This window comes from Ranitomeya imitator, chromosome 5 (assembly GCF_032444005.1).
Source record: "Ranitomeya imitator isolate aRanImi1 chromosome 5, aRanImi1.pri, whole genome shotgun sequence".
Taxonomy (NCBI): Eukaryota; Metazoa; Chordata; class Amphibia; order Anura; family Dendrobatidae; genus Ranitomeya; species Ranitomeya imitator.
The window spans coordinates 17421465-17441350 of NC_091286.1; the positions used below are offsets into that span (position 1 = coordinate 17421465).

General features: G+C 47.2%; 2 protein-coding genes across 2 annotated transcripts in view; both read left to right on the forward strand.

Moving 5' to 3' along the window:
* SLC4A1AP (solute carrier family 4 member 1 adaptor protein) overlaps positions 1–8233 on the forward strand; it is a 65309-nt gene extending 57076 nt beyond the window's left edge. Inside the window, exons 12-14 of the mRNA XM_069768337.1 lie at positions 4309–4394; positions 4472–4544; positions 7699–8233. Coding sequence (XP_069624438.1) covers positions 4309–4394; positions 4472–4544; positions 7699–7748 — 209 coding nt within the window. The 3' untranslated portion in view covers positions 7749–8233. The remainder of the gene's footprint in view (positions 1–4308; positions 4395–4471; positions 4545–7698) is intronic.
* A 9662-nt stretch (positions 8234–17895) lies between these two features.
* LOC138637643 (uncharacterized) lies at positions 17896–19564 on the forward strand. The gene is made up of 2 exons (XM_069726479.1): positions 17896–18527; positions 18679–19564. The coding sequence occupies exons 1-2, from the start codon at positions 18181–18183 to the stop codon at positions 19562–19564; spliced, it is 1233 nt and encodes a 410-aa protein (XP_069582580.1). The 5' UTR covers positions 17896–18180.
* The last annotated feature ends 322 nt before the right edge of the window (positions 19565–19886 follow it).

Genomic DNA, 19886 nt, shown 5'->3' on the forward strand with positions numbered 1-19886 from the left:
CGCATTTACTGAACATACATTTCAGTAGGCCAACATTCCGTATTTTAAAATCATTTTTCAAGCCGGTGTTATAAAGTATTCTAATTTACTGAGAGAATGACTTTTGGGTTTTCATTGGCTGTAAGCCATAATCATCAACATTAACAGAAATAAACACGTCAAATATATCACTGTGTGTGTAATGACTCTATATAATATGTGAGATTTACTGTTTGTATTGAAGAACTGAAATAAATTCACTTGTTGATGATATTCCAATTTAGTGAGAAGCCCCTGTATATAAGGTTATTCAAATCCGGCATCTGATAATCCATTGTGTAATATATGCGAGGTTCTTGTCATTCGGCCGCTCTGTGCTCACTGAGCGTCTGCTCTGTCCTCTGTGGTGTTCGTTCTGTGACCGCTGTGTTCTCTGCGGCCGCTCTGTGTTATTCCCTCTGCGGCCGCTCTGTCCTCTGTGTTCACTCGGCGGCCACTCTGTCCTCTGTGTTGTTCACTCTGCGGCCGCTCTGTCCTCTGTGTTGTTCTTCTTACAGCCGCTCTGTCCTCTGTGTTGTTCACTCTGCGGCCGCTCTGTCCTCTGTGTTCACTCGGCGGCCACTCTGTCCTCTGTGTTGTTCACTCTGCGGCCGCTCTGTCCTCTGTGTTGTTCTTCTTACAGCCGCTCTGTCCTCTGTGTTGTTCACTCTGCGGCCGCTCTGTGTTCACTCTGCGGCCGCTCTGTCCTCTGTGTTGTTCACTCTGCGGCCGCTCTGTCCTCTGTGTTGTTCTTCTAACGACCGCTCTGTCCTCTGTGTTGTTCACTCTGCGGCCGCTCTGTGTTCACTCTGCGGCCGCTCTGTCCTATGTGTTGTTCTTCTAACGACCGCTCTGTCCTCTGTGGTGTTCACTCTGCGGCCGCTCTGTCCTCTGTGTTGTTCTTCTGACGGCCGCTCTGTCCTCTGTGTTGTTCTTCTGACGGCCGCTCTGTCCTCTGTGTTGTTCTTCTGACGACCGCTCTGTCCTCTGTGGTGTTCACTCTGCGGCCGCTCTGTCCTATGTGTTGTTCTTCTAACGACCGCTCTGTCCTCTGTGGTGTTCACTCTGCGGCCGCTCTGTCCTCTGTGTTGTTCTTCTAACGACCGCTCTGTCCTCTGTGGTGTTCACTCTGCGGCCCCTCTGTCCTCTGTGTTGTTCTTCTGACGGCCGCTCTGTCCTCTGTGTTGTTCTTCTGACGGCCGCTCTGTCCTCTGTGTTGTTCACTCTGCGGCCGCTCTGTCCTCTGTGTTGTTCACTCTGCGGCCGCTCTGTCCTATGTGTTGTTCTTCTAACGACCGCTCTGTCCTCTGTGGTGTTCACTCTGCGGCCGCTCTGTCCTATGTGTTGTTCTTCTAACGACCGCTCTGTCCTCTTTGGTGTTCACTCTGCGGCCGCTCTGTCCTCTGTGTTGTTCTTCTTACGGCCGCTCTGTCCTCTGTGTTGTTCACTCTGCGGCCGCTCTGTCCTCTGTGTTGTTCTTCTGACGGCCGCTCTGTCCTCTGTGTTGTTCTTCTGACGGCCGCTCTGTCCTCTGTGTTGTTCTTCTGACGACCGCTCTGTCCTCTGTGTTGTTCACTCTGCGGCCTCTCTGTCCTCTGTGTTGTTCACTCTGCGGCCGCTCTGTCCTCTGTGTTGTTCACTCTGCGGCCGCTCTGTCCTCTGTGTTGTTCTTCTTACAGCCGCTCTGTCCTCTGTGTTGTTCACTCTGCGGCCGCTCTGTGTTCACTCTGCGGCCGCTCTGTCCTATGTGTTGTTCTTCTAACGACCGCTCTGTCCTCTGTGGTGTTCACTCTGCGGCCGCTCTGTCCTCTGTGTTGTTCTTCTGACGGCCGCTCTGTCCTCTGTGTTGTTCTTCTGACGACCGCTCTGTCCTCTGTGGTGTTCACTCTGCGGCCGCTCTGTCCTATGTGTTGTTCTTCTAACGACCGCTCTGTCCTCTGTGGTGTTCACTCTGCGGCCGCTCTGTCCTCTGTGTTGTTCTTCTAACGACCGCTCTGTCCTCTGTGGTGTTCACTCTGCGGCCGCTCTGTCCTCTGTGTTGTTCTTCTGACGGCCGCTCTGTCCTCTGTGTTGTTCTTCTGACGGCCGCTCTGTCCTCTGTGTTGTTCTTCTGACGGCCGCTCTGTGCTCTGTGTTGTTCTTCTGACGGCCGCTCTGTCGTGTTCACTCTGCGGCCGCTCTGTCCTCTGTGTTGTTCTTCTTACGGCCGCTTTGTCCTCTGTGGTGGTCACTCGGCGGCCGCTCTGTGCTCTGTTTACTCGGTGGCCATTCTGTCCTCTGTGTTGTTCACTCTGCGGCCACTCTGTGCTCTGTGTTCACTCTGCGGCCGCTCTGTCCTCTGTGTTGTTATTCTGACGGCCGCTTTGTCCTCTGTGGTGGTCACTCGGTGGCCGCTCTGTCCTCTGTGTTGTTCACTCTGCGGCCGCTCTGTGCTCTGTGTTGTTCTTCTGACGGCCGCTTTGTCCTCTGTGGTGGTCACTCTGCAGTCGCTCTGTCCTCTGTGGTGGTCACTCTGCGGTGGTCACTCTGCGGCCACTCTGTCTTCTGTGTTGTTCACTCTGCGGCCGCTCTGTGTTCACTCTGCGGCCGCTCTGTCCTATGTGTTGTTCTTCTAACGGCCGCTCTGTCCTCTGTGGTGTTCACTCTGCGGCCGCTCTGTCCTATGTGTTGTTCTTCTAACGGCCGCTCTGTCCTCTGTGGTGTTCACTCTGCGGCCGCTCTGTCCTCTGTGTTGTTCTTCTTACGGCCGCTCTGTCCTCTGTGTTGTTCTTCTGACGGCCGCTCTGTCCTCTGTGTTGTTCTTCTTATGGCCGCTTTGTCCTCTGTGGTGGTCACTCGGCGGCCGCTCTGTTTACTCGGTGGCCGTTCTGTCCTCTGTGTTGTTCACTCTGCGGCCGCTCTGTGCTCTGTGTTGTTCTTCTGACGGCCGCTCTGTCCTCTGTGGTGGTCACCCTGCGGCCTCTCTGTCCTCTGTTTACTCTGCGGCCGCTCTGTGCTCTGTTGTTCTGTTGTTCTTCTGACGGCCGCTTTGTCCTCTGTGGTGGTCACTCTGCGGCCGCTCTGTGCTCTGTTCACTCGGCGGCCGCTCTGTCCTATGTGTTGTTCACTCTGCGGTCGCTTTGTGTTCACTCTGCGGCCGCTCTGTGCTCTGTGTTCACTCGGTGGCCGCTCTGTCCTCTGTGGTGTTCTTCTGACGGCCGCTCTGTCCTCTGTGTTGTTCTTCTGACGGCCGCTTTGTCCTCTGTGGTGTTCACTCTGCGGCCGCTCTGTCCTCTGTGTTGTTGTTCTGACGGCCACTTTGTCCTCTGTGGTGGTCACTCTGCGGCCGCTCTGTCCTCTGTGTTGTTCACTCTGCGGCCGCTCTGTCCTCTGTGTTCACTCTGCGGCCGCTCTGTGTTGTTCTTCTGACGGTCGCTTTGTCCTCTGTTGTGGTCACTCGGTGGCCGCTCTGTCCTCTGTGGTGGTCACTCTGCTGCTGCTCTGTGTTCACTCTGCGGTCGCTCTGTCCTCTGTGTTGTTCTTCTGACGGCCGCTCTGTCCTCTGTGGTGGTCACCCTGCGGCCTCTCTGTCCTCTGTTTACTCTGCAGCCGCTCTGTGCTCTGTTGTTCTGTTGTTCTTCTGACGGCCGCTTTGTCCTCTGTGTTCACTCTGCGGCCGCTCTGTCCTCTGTGTTGTTCACTCTGCGGTCGCTCTGTGCTCTGTGTTGTTCTTCTGACGGTCGCTTTGTCCTCTGTGGTGTTCACTCTGTGACCGCTCTGTCCTCTGTGTTGTTCACTCTGCGGCCGCTCTGTCCTCTGTGTTGTTCACTCTGCGGCCGCTCTGTCCTCTGTGTTGTTCACTCTGCGGCCGCTCTGTCCTCTGTGTTGTTCACTCTGCGGCCGCTCTGTCCTCTGTGTTGTTCTTCTGACGGCCTCTCTGTCCTCTGTGTTGTTCACTCTGCGGCCGCTCTGTCCTCTGTGTTCTTCTGACGGCCGCTCTGTCCTCTATGTTGTTCTTCTGACGGCCACTTTGTCCTCTGTGGTGGTCTCTCTGCGGCCGCTCTGTCCTCTGTGTTGTTCTTCTGACGGCCGCTTTGTCCTCTGTGGTGGTCTCTCTGCGGCCGCTCTGTCCTCTGTGTTGTTCTTCTGACGGCCGCTTTGTCCTCTGTGGTGGTCTCTCTGCGACCGCTCTGTCCTCTGCGGTGTTCTTCTGACGGTTGCTCTGTCCTCTGTGTTGATCATGCAGCTGAGTGCTCTATGTTGTTCATCCGATCTGCCCTTAGTTCTTTCTTTGGTATTTCCCATTTTTAGGCGCTAAGACTGAAGATGGAGAAGAAGAGACGGCAGCTCCGGAGGCCTCAGCAGTGAGACAGAAGAAGGTGCTCGGGCCGAGCCGGGTGAGTGCGACTCTGTACTGATAAATGTCAGCAGTGTGTGATAGAGAATAATGGTCCAGAAATGTCTCTGTCTGCAGCCCCCACCAGGAGCCCTCTCCTCCAAGTACCCCGAGGACGACCCTGACTATTGTGTGTGGACGCCACCGACAGGTAACGACCGCCTATAGGAGGGGCTGACAATATCCTGACTATTTGGGCTCATACTCATCTGTGTTTAAAACGGACGAGTGCAATCCGATAAATGACTTAACGTTGATCAATAATTCCCGGCTCATTTGCCGTTTTTTTTCTCCGCTCGGATCGGACGGAGAAATTGCAGCATTCTGCGAGTGGCCATGTAAATCAGACAAGACTCTGCAATGCAAGACTGAGTGACAATAAATTGCACGACACACGGGCCATTCGTGTACCATGCGATTTTAACGCACCTATTTAATTGGAAACCCGTAATTTGATCACCCAAGTACAGTTAATTCACAGTGTGGACCGTCCGACTAGCTATACAGAAAGAATAAAAGAAAAAATGGCGTGGGGTCACCTTTAATTTTCTTAACTAGCTGAGGAAAAGCCGACAGCTGGGGGCTGATGTTTATACTGTAGTATGGGAAGGAGGTAATGGAGCTTCCCATGCTATCAATAGCTCACAGATGTCTGTGGTGGCTGTGTTATACAGTCCGATCCGTACTCCGCAGTGTCGGCTGTGTTATACAGTCCGCCCCGTACTCCGCAGTGCTGGCTGTGTTATAGTCCGCCCCGTACTCTACAGTGCCGGCTGTGTTATACAGTCCGCCCCGTACTCCGTAGTGTCGGCTGTGTTATACAGTCCGCCCCGTACTCCGCAGTGCTGGCTGTGTTATACAGTCCGATCCGTACTCTACAGTGCCGGCTGTGTTATACAGTCCGCCCCGTACTCCGCAGTGTCGGCTGTGTTATACAGTCTGCCCCGTACTCCGCAGTGCTGGCTGTGTTATAGTCCGCCCCGTACTCCACAGTGTCGGCTGTGTTATACAGTCTGCCCCGTACTCCGCAGTGTCGGCTGTGTTATACAGTTTGATCCGTACTCCGCAGTGCCAGCTGTGTTATACAGTCCACCCCGTACTCCGCAGTGTCGACTGTGTTATACAGTCCGATCCGTACTCCGCAGTGTCGACTGTGTTATACAGTCCGCCCCGTACTCCGCATTGTCGGCTGTGTTATACAGTCTGCCCCGTACTCCACAGTGTCTGCTGTGTTATACAGTCCGATCCGTACTCCACAGTGCCGGCTGTGTTATACAGTCTGCCCCGTACTCCACAGTGCTGGCTGTGTTATACAGTCTGCCCCGTACTCCACAGTGCCGGCTGTGTTATACAGTCTGCCCCGTACTCCGCAGTGCCGGCTGTGTTATACAGTCTGCCCCGTACTCCGCATTGTCGGCTGTGTTATACAGTCTGCCCCGTACTCCGCATTGTCGGCTGTGTTATACAGTCTGCCCCGTACTCCGCAGTGTCGGCTGTGTTATACAGTCTGCCCCGTACTCCGTAGTGCTGGCTGTGTTATACAGTCTGCCCCGTACTCCGCAGTGCCGGCTGTGTTATACAGTCCGCCCCGTACTCCGCAGTGCCGGCTGTGTTATACAGTCTGCCCCGTACTCCGCAGTGCCGGCTGTGTTATACAGCAGGGGTCCCCAACTCCAGTCCTCAAGGCCCACCAACAGGTCATGTTTTCAGGATTTCCTTAGTATTGCCCAGGTGATAATTGCACTACCTGTGCAAAACAAAGGAAAACCTGAAAACATGATATGTTGGTGGGCCTTGAGGACTGGAGTTGGGGAACACTGTTATACAGTCTGCGCCGTACTCCGCAGTGTCGGCTGTGTTATACAGTCTGCCCCGTACTCGCAGTGTCAGCTGTGTTATACAGTCCGCCCCGTACTCCGTAGTGCTGGCTGTGTTATACAGTCTGCCCCGTACTCCGCAGTGCCGGCTGTGTTATACAGTCTGCCCCGTACTCCGCAGTGCCGGCTGTGTTATACAGTCCGCCCCGTACTCCGCAGTGCCGGCTGTGTTATACATTCTGCCCCGTACTCCGCAGTGTCGACTGTGTTATATAGTCTGCCCCGTACTCCGCAGTGTCAGCTGTGTTATACAGTCCGCCCCGTACTCCGCAGTGTCGGCTGTGTTATACAGTCTGCCCCGTACTCCGCAGTGCCGGCTGTGTTATACAGTCTGCCCCGTACTCCGCAGTGCCGGCTGTGTTATACAGTCCGCCCCGTACTCCGCAGTGTCGGCTGTGTTATACAGTCTGCCCCGTACTCCGCAGTGCCGGCTGTGTTATACAGTCTGCCCCGTACTCCGCAGTGCCGGCTGTGTTATACAGTCCGCCCCGTACTCCGCAGTGCCGGCTGTGTTATACAGTCTGCCCCGTACTCCGCAGTGTCGGCTGTGTTATACAGTCTGCCCCGTACTCAGTAGTGCTGGCTGTGTTATACAGTCTGCCCCGTACTCCGCAGTGCCGGCTGTGTTATACAGTCCGCCCCGTACTCCGCAGTGTCGGCTGTGTTATACAGTCTGCCCCGTACTCCGCAGTGCCGGCTGTGTTATACAGTCTGCCCCGTACTCCGCAGTGCCGGCTGTGTTATACAGTCCGCCCCGTACTCTGCAGTGCCGGCTGTGTTATACAGTCTGCCCCGTACTCCGCAGTGTCAGCTGTGTTATACAGTCTGCCCCGTACTCCGTAGTGCTGGCTGTGTTATACAGTGTGCCCCGTACTCCGCAGTGCCGGCTGTGTTATACAGTCCGCCCCGTACTCCGCAGTGTCGGCTGTGTTATACAGTCTGCCCCGTACTCCGCAGTGCCGGCTGTGTTATACAGTCTGCCCCGTACTCCGCAGTGCCGGCTGTGTTATACAGTCTGCCCCGTACTCGCAGTGTCGGCTGTGTTATACAGTCTGCCCCGTACTCTGCAGTGCCGGCTGTGTTATACAGTCCGCCCCGTACTCCGCAGTGTCAGCTGTGTTATACAGTCCGCCCCGTACTCTGCAGTGTCAGCTGTATTATACACTCTGCCCTGTACTCCGCAGTGCCGGCTGTGTTATATGCCCCGTACTCCGCAATGTCGGCTGTGTTATACAGTCTGCTCCGCAGTGACGGCTGTGTTATACAGTCTGCCCTGTACTCTGCAGTGCCGGCTGTGTTATATGCCCCGTACTCCGCAGTGTCGGCTGTGCTATACAGTCTGCTCCGCAGTGCCGCCTGTGTTATACAGTCCGGTTTCCAACAGCTGTTTCTCGATATTTCTAAACGTTTCTCTGCTTTTGTTAACAGGGCAAACTGGTGATGGACGGACCCACCTGAATGAAAAGTACGGTTACTGAGCCCACCCCGCTGATCATGATCCACTTCCTGACAGCCGGCACCTACAGGTTTGTCTGCAATTGTCTCTGGATGCTGCCGCATAATGTGTTGCATGGACACCGGATGAACACGTCCAAAGCGACTGGATCCTTCCCCCTCCTCCATCAACTATGGCGGCAGAGAAGAAGGACCCCCAACAGATCACATCGTACTGATCCTCCTGCACCGCTCGCCCCTACCCTAGTTTGGTTTTACTAAATTTACAAGCGATGTGTTAATTCAGTTCTTTTTATGAAAAGACTCCGTAGCCGTGCCCCCGTAGACCCCACAGCTCCTATAGGACGCTCAATTCTCCTTGTGGATTTTTTATTTTTGTGCTTTTTTGTTTTTATTTTATGGATTTTTTTTGTTATTGCCACCATCTACAATTTGGAAGTTGTAAATACCTGATTAATTTGTAGAACTTTCTAAAAGAAGATTAAAAATGTTACATTGTTCTGTTGGATATCCATTGACTCCTCCTTTATAACCTTATTAACCAATTATTCACCCCCCTGCACATACAACATACGGCTCCTGACTTACACCGTTTATTATCCAGAGCTGCACTCACTATTCTGCTGGTGCAGTCACTGTGTACATACATTACTGATCCTGAGTTACATCTTGTATTATACCCCAGAGCTGCACTCACTATTCTGCTGGTGCAGTCACTATGTACATGTATTACTGATCCTGAGTTACATCCTGTATTATACTCCAGAGCTGCACTCACTATTCTGCTGGTGCAGTCAGTGTGTACATACATTACATTACTGATCCTGAGTTACATCTTGTATTATACCCCAGAGCTGCACTCACTATTCTGCTGGTGCAGTCACTGTGTACTTACATTACATTACTGATCCTGAGTTACATCCTGTATTATACTCCAGAGCTGCACTCACTATTCTGCTGGTGCAGTCACTGTGTACATACATTACATTACTGATCCTGAGTTACATCCTGTATTATACTCCAGAGCTGCACTCACTATTCTGCTGGTGCAGTCACTGTGTACATACATTACATTACTGATCCTGAGTTACATCCTTTAATATACCCCAGAGCTGCACTCACTATTCTGCTGGTGCAGTCACTGTGTACATACATTACATTACTGATCCTGAGTTACATCTTGTATTATACCCCAGAGCTGCACTCACTATTCTGCTGGTGCAGTCACTATGTACATGTATTACTGATCCTGAGTTACATCCTGTATTATACTCGAGAGCTGCACTCACTATTCTGCTGGTGCAGTCACTGTGCACATACATTACATTACTGATCCTGAGTTACATCCTGTATTATACTCCAGAGCTGCACTCACTATTCTGCTGGTGCAGTCACTGTGTACATACATTACATTACTGATCCTGAGTTACATCCTTTAATATACCCCAGAGCTGCCCTCACTATTCTGCTGGTGCAGTCACCGTGTACATACATTACTGATCCTGAGTTACATCCTGTATTATACTCCAGAGCTGCACTCGCTATTCTGCTGGTGCAGTCACTGTGTACATACATTACATTACTGATCCTGAGTTACATCCTGTATTATTTTTTTTTTTTGTTTAAATAGTTTTTTATTGAAAGCAAACATGCACAATACAATTTATGCACTGTCCAGTATTTTACAAAAATTTTAACATTTTCCAAACCCCCAACAATCCCAACCATACCCAAACCTCCCCCTCCCCTGACAGCTCCTTCCCATTTATACTTTTGTTACCAGTATTGATGGTTCCTTGAGCCATTTGACTCACTTATGTTCGCTTGTTCCTTTGGCACTCTCTTCCTTTCAGAGGCTCTCACTCTCCCATTTCCCATAACTATTCATCCCAGCTCGAGCCACGGAGACCACATTTTGTCAAACGTTTCTATTTTCCCACGTCTTTTATAGACCCCCTTTTCCAGATTGAGACCATGTTTAACATATTTCAGGAATTCACCCCTTGTAGGCGGTTCCTCCTTGATCCAGTTCCTTGCTATTACCTTCCTTGCCATGTATAATAGCCTAGCTATTGCTATCTTCCAGGTATTATCCACTCTAATTTCCTCTACATGTCCCAGTATACACACTATCGGATCTCTCGGCACTCTGCATTTATACGCCCCTTCCACACGGCTCATTACCACCAACCAGAAAGCAACCAGTCTTGGACATGTCCACATCATGTGGTATATTCCTGCATTCCCAGTCTTACATCTCGGGCATTCAGAGTCAGCACGCAACCCCGCTCTGCACAACACTTCCGGTGATTTATAGACTCTGTGCAAGATGTACAGCTGCGATAGTCTATACGGCTTACATCCTGTATTATACTCCAGAGCTGCACTCACTATTCTGCTAGTGCAGTCACTGTGTACATACATTACATTACTGATCCTGAGTTACATCCTGTATTATACCCCAGAGCTGCACTCACTATTCTGCTGGTGCAGTCACTGTGCACATACATTACATTACTGATCCTGAGTTACATCCTGTATTATACTCCAGAGCTGCACTCACTATTCTGCTGGTGGAGTCACTGTGTACATGCATTACTGATCCTGAGTTACGTCCTGTATTATACTCCGGAGCTGCACTCACTATTCTGCTGGTGCAGTCACTATGTACATACATTACATTACTGATCCTGAGTTACATCCTGTATTATACCACAGAGCTGCACTCACTATTCTGCTGGTGCAGTCAGTGTGTACATACATTACATTACTGATCCTGAGTTACATCCTGTATTATACTCCAGAGCTGCACTCACTATTCTGCTGGTGCAGTCAGTGTGTACATACATTACATTACTGATCCTGAGTTACATCCTGTATTATACTCCAGAGCTGCACTCAGTATTCCGCTGGTGCAGTCACTGTGTACAAACATTACATTACTGATCCTGAGTTACATCCTGTATTATACCCCAGAGCTGCACTCACTATTCTGCTGGTGCAGTCACTGTGCACATACATTACATCACTGATCCTGAGTCACATACTGTATTATACTCCAGAGCTGCACTCACTATTCTGCTGGTGCAGTCACTGTGTACATACATTACATTACTGATCCCGAGTTACATCCTGTATTATACCCCAGAGCTGCCCTCACTATTCTGCTGGTGCAGTCACTGTGTACATACATTACATTACTGATCCTGAGTTACATCTTGTATTATACCCCAGAGCTGCACTCACTATTCTGCTGGTGCAGTCACTATGTACATGTATTACTGATCCTGAGTTACATCCTGTATTATACTCCAGAGCTGCACTCGCTATTCTGCTGGTGCAGTCACTGTGTACATACATTACATTACTGATCCTGAGTTACATCCTGTATTATACCCCAGAGCTGCACTCACTATTCTGCTGGTGCAGTCACTGTGCACATACATTACATCACTGATCCTGAGTCACATACTGTATTATACTCCAGAGCTGCACTCACTATTCTGCTGGTGGAGTCACTGTGTACATACATTACATTACTGATCCTGAGTTACATCCTGTATTATACTCCAGAGCTGCACTCACTATTCTGCTGGTGCAGTCACTATGTACATGCATTACTGATCCTGAGTTACGTCCTGTATTATACTCCGGAGCTGCACTCACTATTCTGCTGGTGCAGTCACTATGTACATACATTACATTACTGATCCTGAGTTACATCCTGTATTATACCACAGAGCTGCACTCACTATTCTGCTGGTGCAGTCAGTGTGTACATACATTACATTACTGATCCTGAGTTACATCCTGTATTATACTCCAGAGCTGCACTCAGTATTCCGCTGGTGCAGTCACTGTGTACAAACATTACATTACTGATCCTGAGTTACATCCTGTATTATACTCCAGAGCTGCACTCACTATTCTGCTAGTGCAGTCACTGTGTACATACATTACATTACTGATCCTGAGTTACATCCTGTATTATACCCCAGAGCTGCACTCACTATTCTGCTGGTGCAGTCACTGTGCACATACATTACATCACTGATCCTGAGTCACATACTGTATTATACTCCAGAGCTGCACTCACTATTTTGCTGGTGCAGTCACTGTGTACATACATTACATTACTGATCCTGAGTTACATCCTGTATTATACCCCAGAGCTGCACTCACTATTCTGCTGGTGCAGTCACTGTGTACATACATTACATTACTGATCCTGAGTTACATCCTGTATTATATCCCAGAGCTGCACTCACTATTCTGCTGGTGCAGTCGCTGTGTACATACATTACATTACTGATCCTGAGTTACATCCTGTATTATACTCCAGAGCTGTACTCACTATTCTGCTGGTGCAGTCACTGTGTACATACATTACATTACTGATCCTGAGTTACATCCTGTATTATACTCCAGAGCTGCACTCACTATTCTGCTGGTGCAGTCGCTGTGTACATACATTACATTACTGATCCTGAGTTACATCCTGTATTATACCCCAGAGCTGCACTCACTATTCTGCTGGTGCAGTCACTGTGTACATACATTACATTACTGATCCTGAGTTACCGCCTGTATTATACTCCAGAGCTGCACTCACTATTCTGCTGGTGCAGTCACTGTGCACATACATTACATTACTGATCCTGAGTTACATCCTGTATTATACCACAGAGCTGCACTCACTATTCTGCTGGTGCAATCACTGTGCACATACATTACATTACTGATCCTGAGTTACATCCTGTATTATACCCCAGAGCTGCGCTCACTATTCTGCTGGTGCAGTCACTGTGTACATACATTACATTACTGATCCTGAGTTACATCCTGTATTATACCCCAGAGCTGCACTCACTATTCTGCTGGTGCAGTCACTGTGTACATACATTACATTACTGATCCTGAATTACATCCTGTATTATACCCCAGAGCTGCACTCACTATTCTGCTGGTGCAGTCACTGTGTACATACATTACATTACTGATCCTGAGTTACATCCTGTATTATACCCCAGAGCTGCGCTCACTATTCTGCTGGTGCAGTCACTGTGTACATACATTACATTACTGATCCTGAGTTACATCCTGTATTATACCCCAGAGCTGCACTCACTATTCTGCTGGTGCAGTCACTGTGTACATACATTACATTACTGATCCTGAGTTACATCCTGTATTATACTCCAGAGCTGCACTCACTATTCTGCTGGTGCAGTCGCTGTGTACATACATTACATTACTGATCCTGAGTTACATCCTGTATTATACCCCAGAGCTGCACTCACTATTCTGCTGGTGCAGTCACTGTGTACATACATTACTGATCCTGAGTTACCGCCTGTATTATACTCCAGAGCTGCACTCACTATTCTGCTGGTGCAGTCACTGTGCACATACATTACATTACTGATCCTGAGTTACATCCTGTATTATACCCCAGAGCTGCACTCACTATTCTGCTGGTGCAATCACTGTGCACATACATTACATTACTGATCCTGAGTTACATCCTGTATTATACCCCAGAGCTGCGCTCACTATTCTGCTGGTGCAGTCACTGTGTACATACATTACATTACTGATCCTGAGTTACATCCTGTATTATACCCCAGAGCTGCACTCACTATTCTGCTGGTGCAGTCACTGTGTACATACATTACATTACTGATCCTGAATTACATCCTGTATTATACCCCAGAGCTGCACTCACTATTCTGCTGGTGCAGTCACTGTGTACATACATTACATTACTGATCCTGAGTTACATCCTGTATTATACCCCAGAGCTGCGCTCACTATTCTGCTGGTGCAGTCACTGTGTACATACATTACATTACTGATCCTGAGTTACATCCTGTATTATACCCCAGAGCTGCACTCACTATTCTGCTGGTGCAGTCACTGTGTACATACAGTGGGGCAAAAAAGTATTTAGTCAGTCAGCAATAGTGCAAGTTCCACCACTTAAAAAGATGAGAGGCGTCTGTAATTTACATCATAGGTAGACCTCAACTATGGGAGACAAACTGAGAAAAAAAAATCCAGAAAATCACATTGTCTGTTTTTTTATCATTTTATTTGCATATTATGGTGGAAAATAAGTATTTGGTCAGAAACAAACAATCAAGATTTCTGTCTCTCACAGACCTGTAACTTCTTCTTTAAGAGTCTCCTCTTTCCTCCACTCATTACCTGTAGTAATGGCACCTGTTTAAACTTGTTATCAGTATAAAAAGACACCTGTGCACACCCTCAAACAGTCTGACTCCAAACTCCACTATGGTGAAGACCAAAGAGCTGTCAAAGGACACCAGAAACAAAATTGTAGCCCTGCACCAGGCTGGGAAGACTGAATCTGCAATAGCCAACCAGCTTGGAGTGAAGAAATCAACAGTGGGAGCAATAATTAGAAAATGGAAGACATACAAGACCACTGATAATCTCCCTCGATCTGGGGCTCCACGCAAAATCCCACCCCGTGGGGTCAGAATGATCACAAGAACGGTGAGCAAAAATCCCAGAACCACGCGGGGGGACCTACTGAATGAACTGCAGAGAGCTGGGACCAATGTAACAAGGCCTACCATAAGTAACACACTACGCCACCATGGACTCAGATCCTGCAGTGCCAGACGTGTCCCACTGCTTAAGCCAGTACATGTCCGGGCCCGTCTGAAGTTTGCTAGAGAGCATTTGGATGATCCAGAGGAGTTTTGGGAGAATGTCCTATGGTCTGATGAAACCAAACTGGAACTGTTTGGTAGAAACACAACTTGTCGTGTTTGGAGGAAAAAGAATACTGAGTTGCATCCATCAAACACCATACCTACTGTAAAGCATGGTGGTGGAAACATCATGCTTTGGGGCTGTTTCTCTGCAAAGGGGCCAGGACGACTGATCCGGGTACATGAAAGAATGAATGGGGCCATGTATCGTGAGATTTTGAGTGCAAAGCTCCTTCCATCAGCAAGGACATTGAAGATGAAACGTGGCTGGGTCTTTCAACATGACAATGATCCAAAGCACACCGCCAGGGCAACGAAGTAGTGGCTTCGTAAGAAGCATTTCAAGGTCCTGGAGTGGCCTAGCCAGTCTCCAGATCTCAACCCTATAGAAAACCTTTGGAGGGAGTTGAAAGTCCGTGTTGCCAAGCGAAAAGCCAAAAACATCACTGCTCTAGAGGAGATCTGCATGGAGGAATGGGCCAACATACCAACAACAGTGTGTGGCAACCTTGTGAAGACTTACAGAAAACGTTTGACCTCTGTCATTGCCAACAAAGGATATATTACAAAGTATTGAGATGAAATTTTGTTTCTGACCAAATACTTATTTTCCACCATAATATGCAAATAAAATGATAAAAAAACAGACAATGTGATTTTCTGGATTTTTTTTTCTCAGTTTGTCTCCCATAGTTGAGGTCTACCTATGATGTAAATTACAGACACCTCTCATCTTTTTAAGTGGTGGAACTTGCACTATTGCTGACTGACTAAATACTTTTTTGCCCCACTGTACATTACATTACTGCTCCTGAGTTACATCCTGTATTATACCCCAGAGCTGCACTCACTATTCTGCTGGTGCAGTCACTGTGTACATACATTACATTACTCATCCTGAGTTACATCCTGTATTATACTCCAGAGCTGCACTCACTATTCTGCTGGTGCAGTCACTGTGTACATACATTACATTACTCATCCTGAGTTACATCCTGTATTATACTCCAGAGCTGCACTCACTATTCTGCTGGTGCAGTCACTGTGCACATACATTACATTACTGATCCTGAGTTACATCCTGTATTATACCCCAGAGCTGCACTCACTATTCTGCTGGTGCAATCACTGTGTACATACATTACATTACTGATCCTGAGTTACATCCTGTATTATACCCCAGAGCTGCACTCACTATTCTGCTGGTGCAGTCACTGTGCACATACATTACATTACTGATCCTGAGTTACATCCTGTATTATACCCCAGAGCTGCACTCCATGCTGATATGGTTTCCCTGTTACCAGGAGAGGGTGCTCTGCTTCTTCCAGCCCCCGTTTCCGGATTCCCATGGTTCTGACTTCAATGCCGTAATGTTCTTCCTTTTCTCTGTTTTCATAGGAAAAGAATCCATAAAATTAGGGGTTGAAATTTGGTCATTGCTGCAAGGGCTGTAACCCGATGATCTGGTCCTCTGCCTCCGTGGGGGGAGGGAGTCTTATTATTTTGCATCTTACAGATTTGGAGGGTTAATATTTGTCGGAATATTTACTATACACAATAGATATTTTCACATCAAATGTCAGATGTGGGCGAGGTGCGGGCGCCGGCGTCCGCCATTGTGTACAGTAACCACTACACATCTCACCCCAACCGCTCACACGGGATCTTAAAGGGGAACTCCAGGAAAAATGGACACTAGTCTTGTTTCTGGATTAAAAAAGTCTTAATTTACTCTGCAAGTTTCCAATGTCCTCATTGTACAATTAGTCAGTTTTCAGTATCCCTGCTTTCTGTCATTGAATGGCACCTGTCACTCAACATGGATTTTCCGTGTGTGAAATGTCCAGTATGTTACAATCTACAACACCATATATAAACATTTACGGGGTTAATGCTCCCCCAGAAGAGAACCATTAAAAATGTTTTTTAAAAATGTGTTTTTTAAAACAAAAAAAACATAAAATACTAATATTCTAAAAAAAAAAAAAAAAATCGCTGCCTCTATAAGTGAACTGAACCTTATGAATATTCATAGAATTTCCGGAATATAAAACTAAATGTATATATGAATTCACCGCTGTTAGTAACTGTAAAAGCCCAGTGGCCTAATAGTGTGTGATATATAAGGAAATGAGCCAAAAAGCCGGATATTAGTGGTCTGAAGTTTATACCAATAAATTTGAGTCACTCAAAGGACTAAAGAGGTCAAAGAAAAAATATTGATGGTATTCCTTTAAGAGAAATTTAAAGGGACTCTGTCACCTGAATTTGGCGGGACTGGTTTTGGGTCATATGGGCGGAGTTTTCAGGTGTTTGATTCACCCTTTCCTTACCCGCTGGCTGCATGCTGGCTGCAATATTGGATTGAAGTTCATTCTCTGTCCTCCATAGTACACGCCTGTGCAAAGCAATCTTGCCTTGTGCAGGTGTGTACTATGGAGGACAGAGAATGAACTTCAATCCAATATTGCAGCCAGCATGCAGCCAGCGGGTAAGGAAAGGGTGAATCAAACACCTGAAAACTCCGCCCATATGACCCAAAACCAGTCCCGCCAAATTCAGGTGACAGGTTCCCTTTAAGAAACAAGGAAATGGTATAAGACCTATGGCTATAGGAAACTGTGACATGTGATCAACAACAAAACAAACATCCGGGATGGAAGTGAATATTCTAGAACATTTATTCTACTGGATAATTAAACCCTTCCATCACGTATGTCTGTAGATCACGTGTCGGGCTGATTCTTATAGCCATAGGTCTTATACCATTTCCTCGTTTCCTACATTTCTCTTAAAGGAATACCATCAATATTTTTAGAATAAGTGATTATCCCAATTTTATTCATTTCTGATGGTTCATGTCATTGCATTGTGTAATTTACCTCAACTGGATGAGCCTATATATATTTGTATATTTTTTATTGATGCCATAAGAAATCCAACATTCCCATTTTTGTAGCATTGTACCTCTGCTAACTTTATATTTTTGGGAGGAATTTTTCCCTTAGTCACAACATATAATGCACAAGTTTCTTCATAGCACCTGCAATTTAAAATTTGGCATACATACGGGATGATGGTGCGTATGTGCTGCTTTCTGTCCTCACTGACTTCCCGGAATGCATCTATTCTGAACACTTGTGCTGAAATGGACTGGTACAAGGGGATGGCAATAAATATTAGGGCATATAAAAGTAAAGTGAGGGCTCAGGATAAATATATATAAAGTGCTGGTGCAATAACTGGATATTCCTGATAGTCACTATATAGTCAAGTCAAGATAGTCATATTATTCTAATCGCCATATTAGTTGATACTCCATAAATACCTGAAAGGCTACGTTCACATTAGCGTCATGCGACGCAGCGTTGCCGACGCAACGCACGACGCATTGGAAACGCACGCAAAAACGCACCTTTTTTGACGCAAGCGTCGGACGGATGCGTCGTAAAACGCAGCGTTTTTGGTGCGTTTTTGTTGCGTTTTTACAAAAAACGCAGCGTTTTACGACGCATGCGTTGTCAAACACTGATTAGATCTTTACACACAATTTAGTGTCTAGACACTAGATAACACCACCAATGAATAGAAGAGGGTGGGTTTAGTGTCTAGACAATCGATAATGCCACCAATGGGTAGATGGGGGTGGGTATTAATGTAATAGTGGTATATATACCCCGGCATACATTATTTCCAACCATAGAGCATCAAGATGGATCGTCCCATGGAGAGTATCTACCTCACTTTTCAGCTGGAATTAGCCCTTGCTATAGCTTATGCTTTTGCCTGTCATGAACAGAGGAGAAGAGACAAACTACGGAGAAGGAGTCGTCGGCGTTTTTGGCTACACCCTATAGTGGAAGTCCGAGAGAGTCGTGGAGCCTACCATTGTCTGTTTGGCGAATTAAATGAGAACCAGGACAAATACTTCGAATACACCAGGATGTCAAAAGACAGCTTCCGATATCTGCTGCGTCTGGTGGAAGGAACCATTTCCAGGCAGGACACGCAGCTCCGTAAATCGATTTCCCCTGAGGAACGTCTGCTGGTGACTCTACGGTACGTAATGGAATGTGAAGGATTTATATGTTCTTGCCATTTTTTAAAGTAACGTGTTTTGTTTTTGTGGGGTGGGGGATTGTAATTAAAAATGAAAAATTCTTTCATACCAATTTAATTAATTATATTTATTTATTTATCTTCTTGTCAGTTTCCTGGCTACCGGAGAGACATTGAGATCACTGCATTTCCAGTTTCGGATTGGAGTCTCAACACTGTCGGATGTTATTGCCGACACTTGCCGCGCATTGTGGGACAACCTCCGGGAGGAATTTTTACCCATCCCTACAAGAGAAATATGGCAGGCCAACGCCCAAAAATTTGAACAAGTGTGTTCTTTCCCTAACTGTATTGGAGCCGTGGATGGGAAGCACATTAGGATTACCAAGCCTTCAAGAAGTGGATCTCTTTTTTTTAATTATAAAAAATACTTTTCCACCATGCTCATGGCAATTGCAGGTGCGGACTGCAGGTTTCTCGCTGTGGACATTGGAGCTTTTGGTCGTGCAAATGATTCACGGACATTTAAGGAGTCTGATATGGGCCGAAGATTGTACAATAACAATTTTAATTTCCCCCAGCCACGACCTCTTCCCAACACCGACGGCCCGGCCCTGCCATTTGTTGTTGTTGGTGATGAGGCTTTTCAAATGAGTGGCAACCTACTTAAACCTTACTCAAGTCGTGGGTTGGACCGCACCAAAACTATATTTAATTACAGACTGTCCAGGGCCAGAAGAACTGTGGAGTGCGCCTTTGGCATCCTGGTCTCCAAATGGCGTATCTTAGGATCCGCCATAAATTTGAAAATTGAGACAGTGGATGAGGTGGTGAAGGCGTGTGTGGTTCTCCACAATTTTATTATTGATAAAGAGAGAGTCAACGTGGAACTTGATGAACCCATACCAAATCCATTGCCTGATTACCAAGCTCATCCTCTGCGGACAACTTTGGAGATTGCTCATATGAGGGACCAATTTGCTGCATACTTTGTTTCTGATGTTGGGCGTGTTTCATGGCAAGATCAAATGGTTTAATTCTTCGTGTTATGATGCCATGTAAACACCGTGTAGGCCATGTCATTTAACCATCCTATGTTTGGTTATTGTTATAATGCCCCCTGATTTTCTAATGCGTTGTGTTTTGAAATAAAGTTCTTGTGCCTTTCCGTTTTCACCAAACAAATCTCCCATACGTTTTTTCATAGTAATAGAATTGTAAAATCCAATATTGAAAGTAATGTGTGTCACACAAAATTTGTGTGTTCCATAGTTTGGATGTATAATTACATAATCGGCTCCCACCTTGTCAACCATTTTTAATCCTGCAGACTATTTGCATATGGAACCTGGCTTGACA

Excerpts from the sequence above, each read along its gene's own strand:
- LOC138637643 (XM_069726479.1), top strand. The coding sequence starts at position 18,181 with ATGGATCGTCCCATGGAGAGTATCTACCTCACTTTTCAGCTGGAATTA. Across the intron at positions 18,528-18,678 it reads CGTCTGCTGGTGACTCTACG|TTTCCTGGCTACCGGAGAGA; the intron begins GTACGTAATGGA and ends TCTTCTTGTCAG.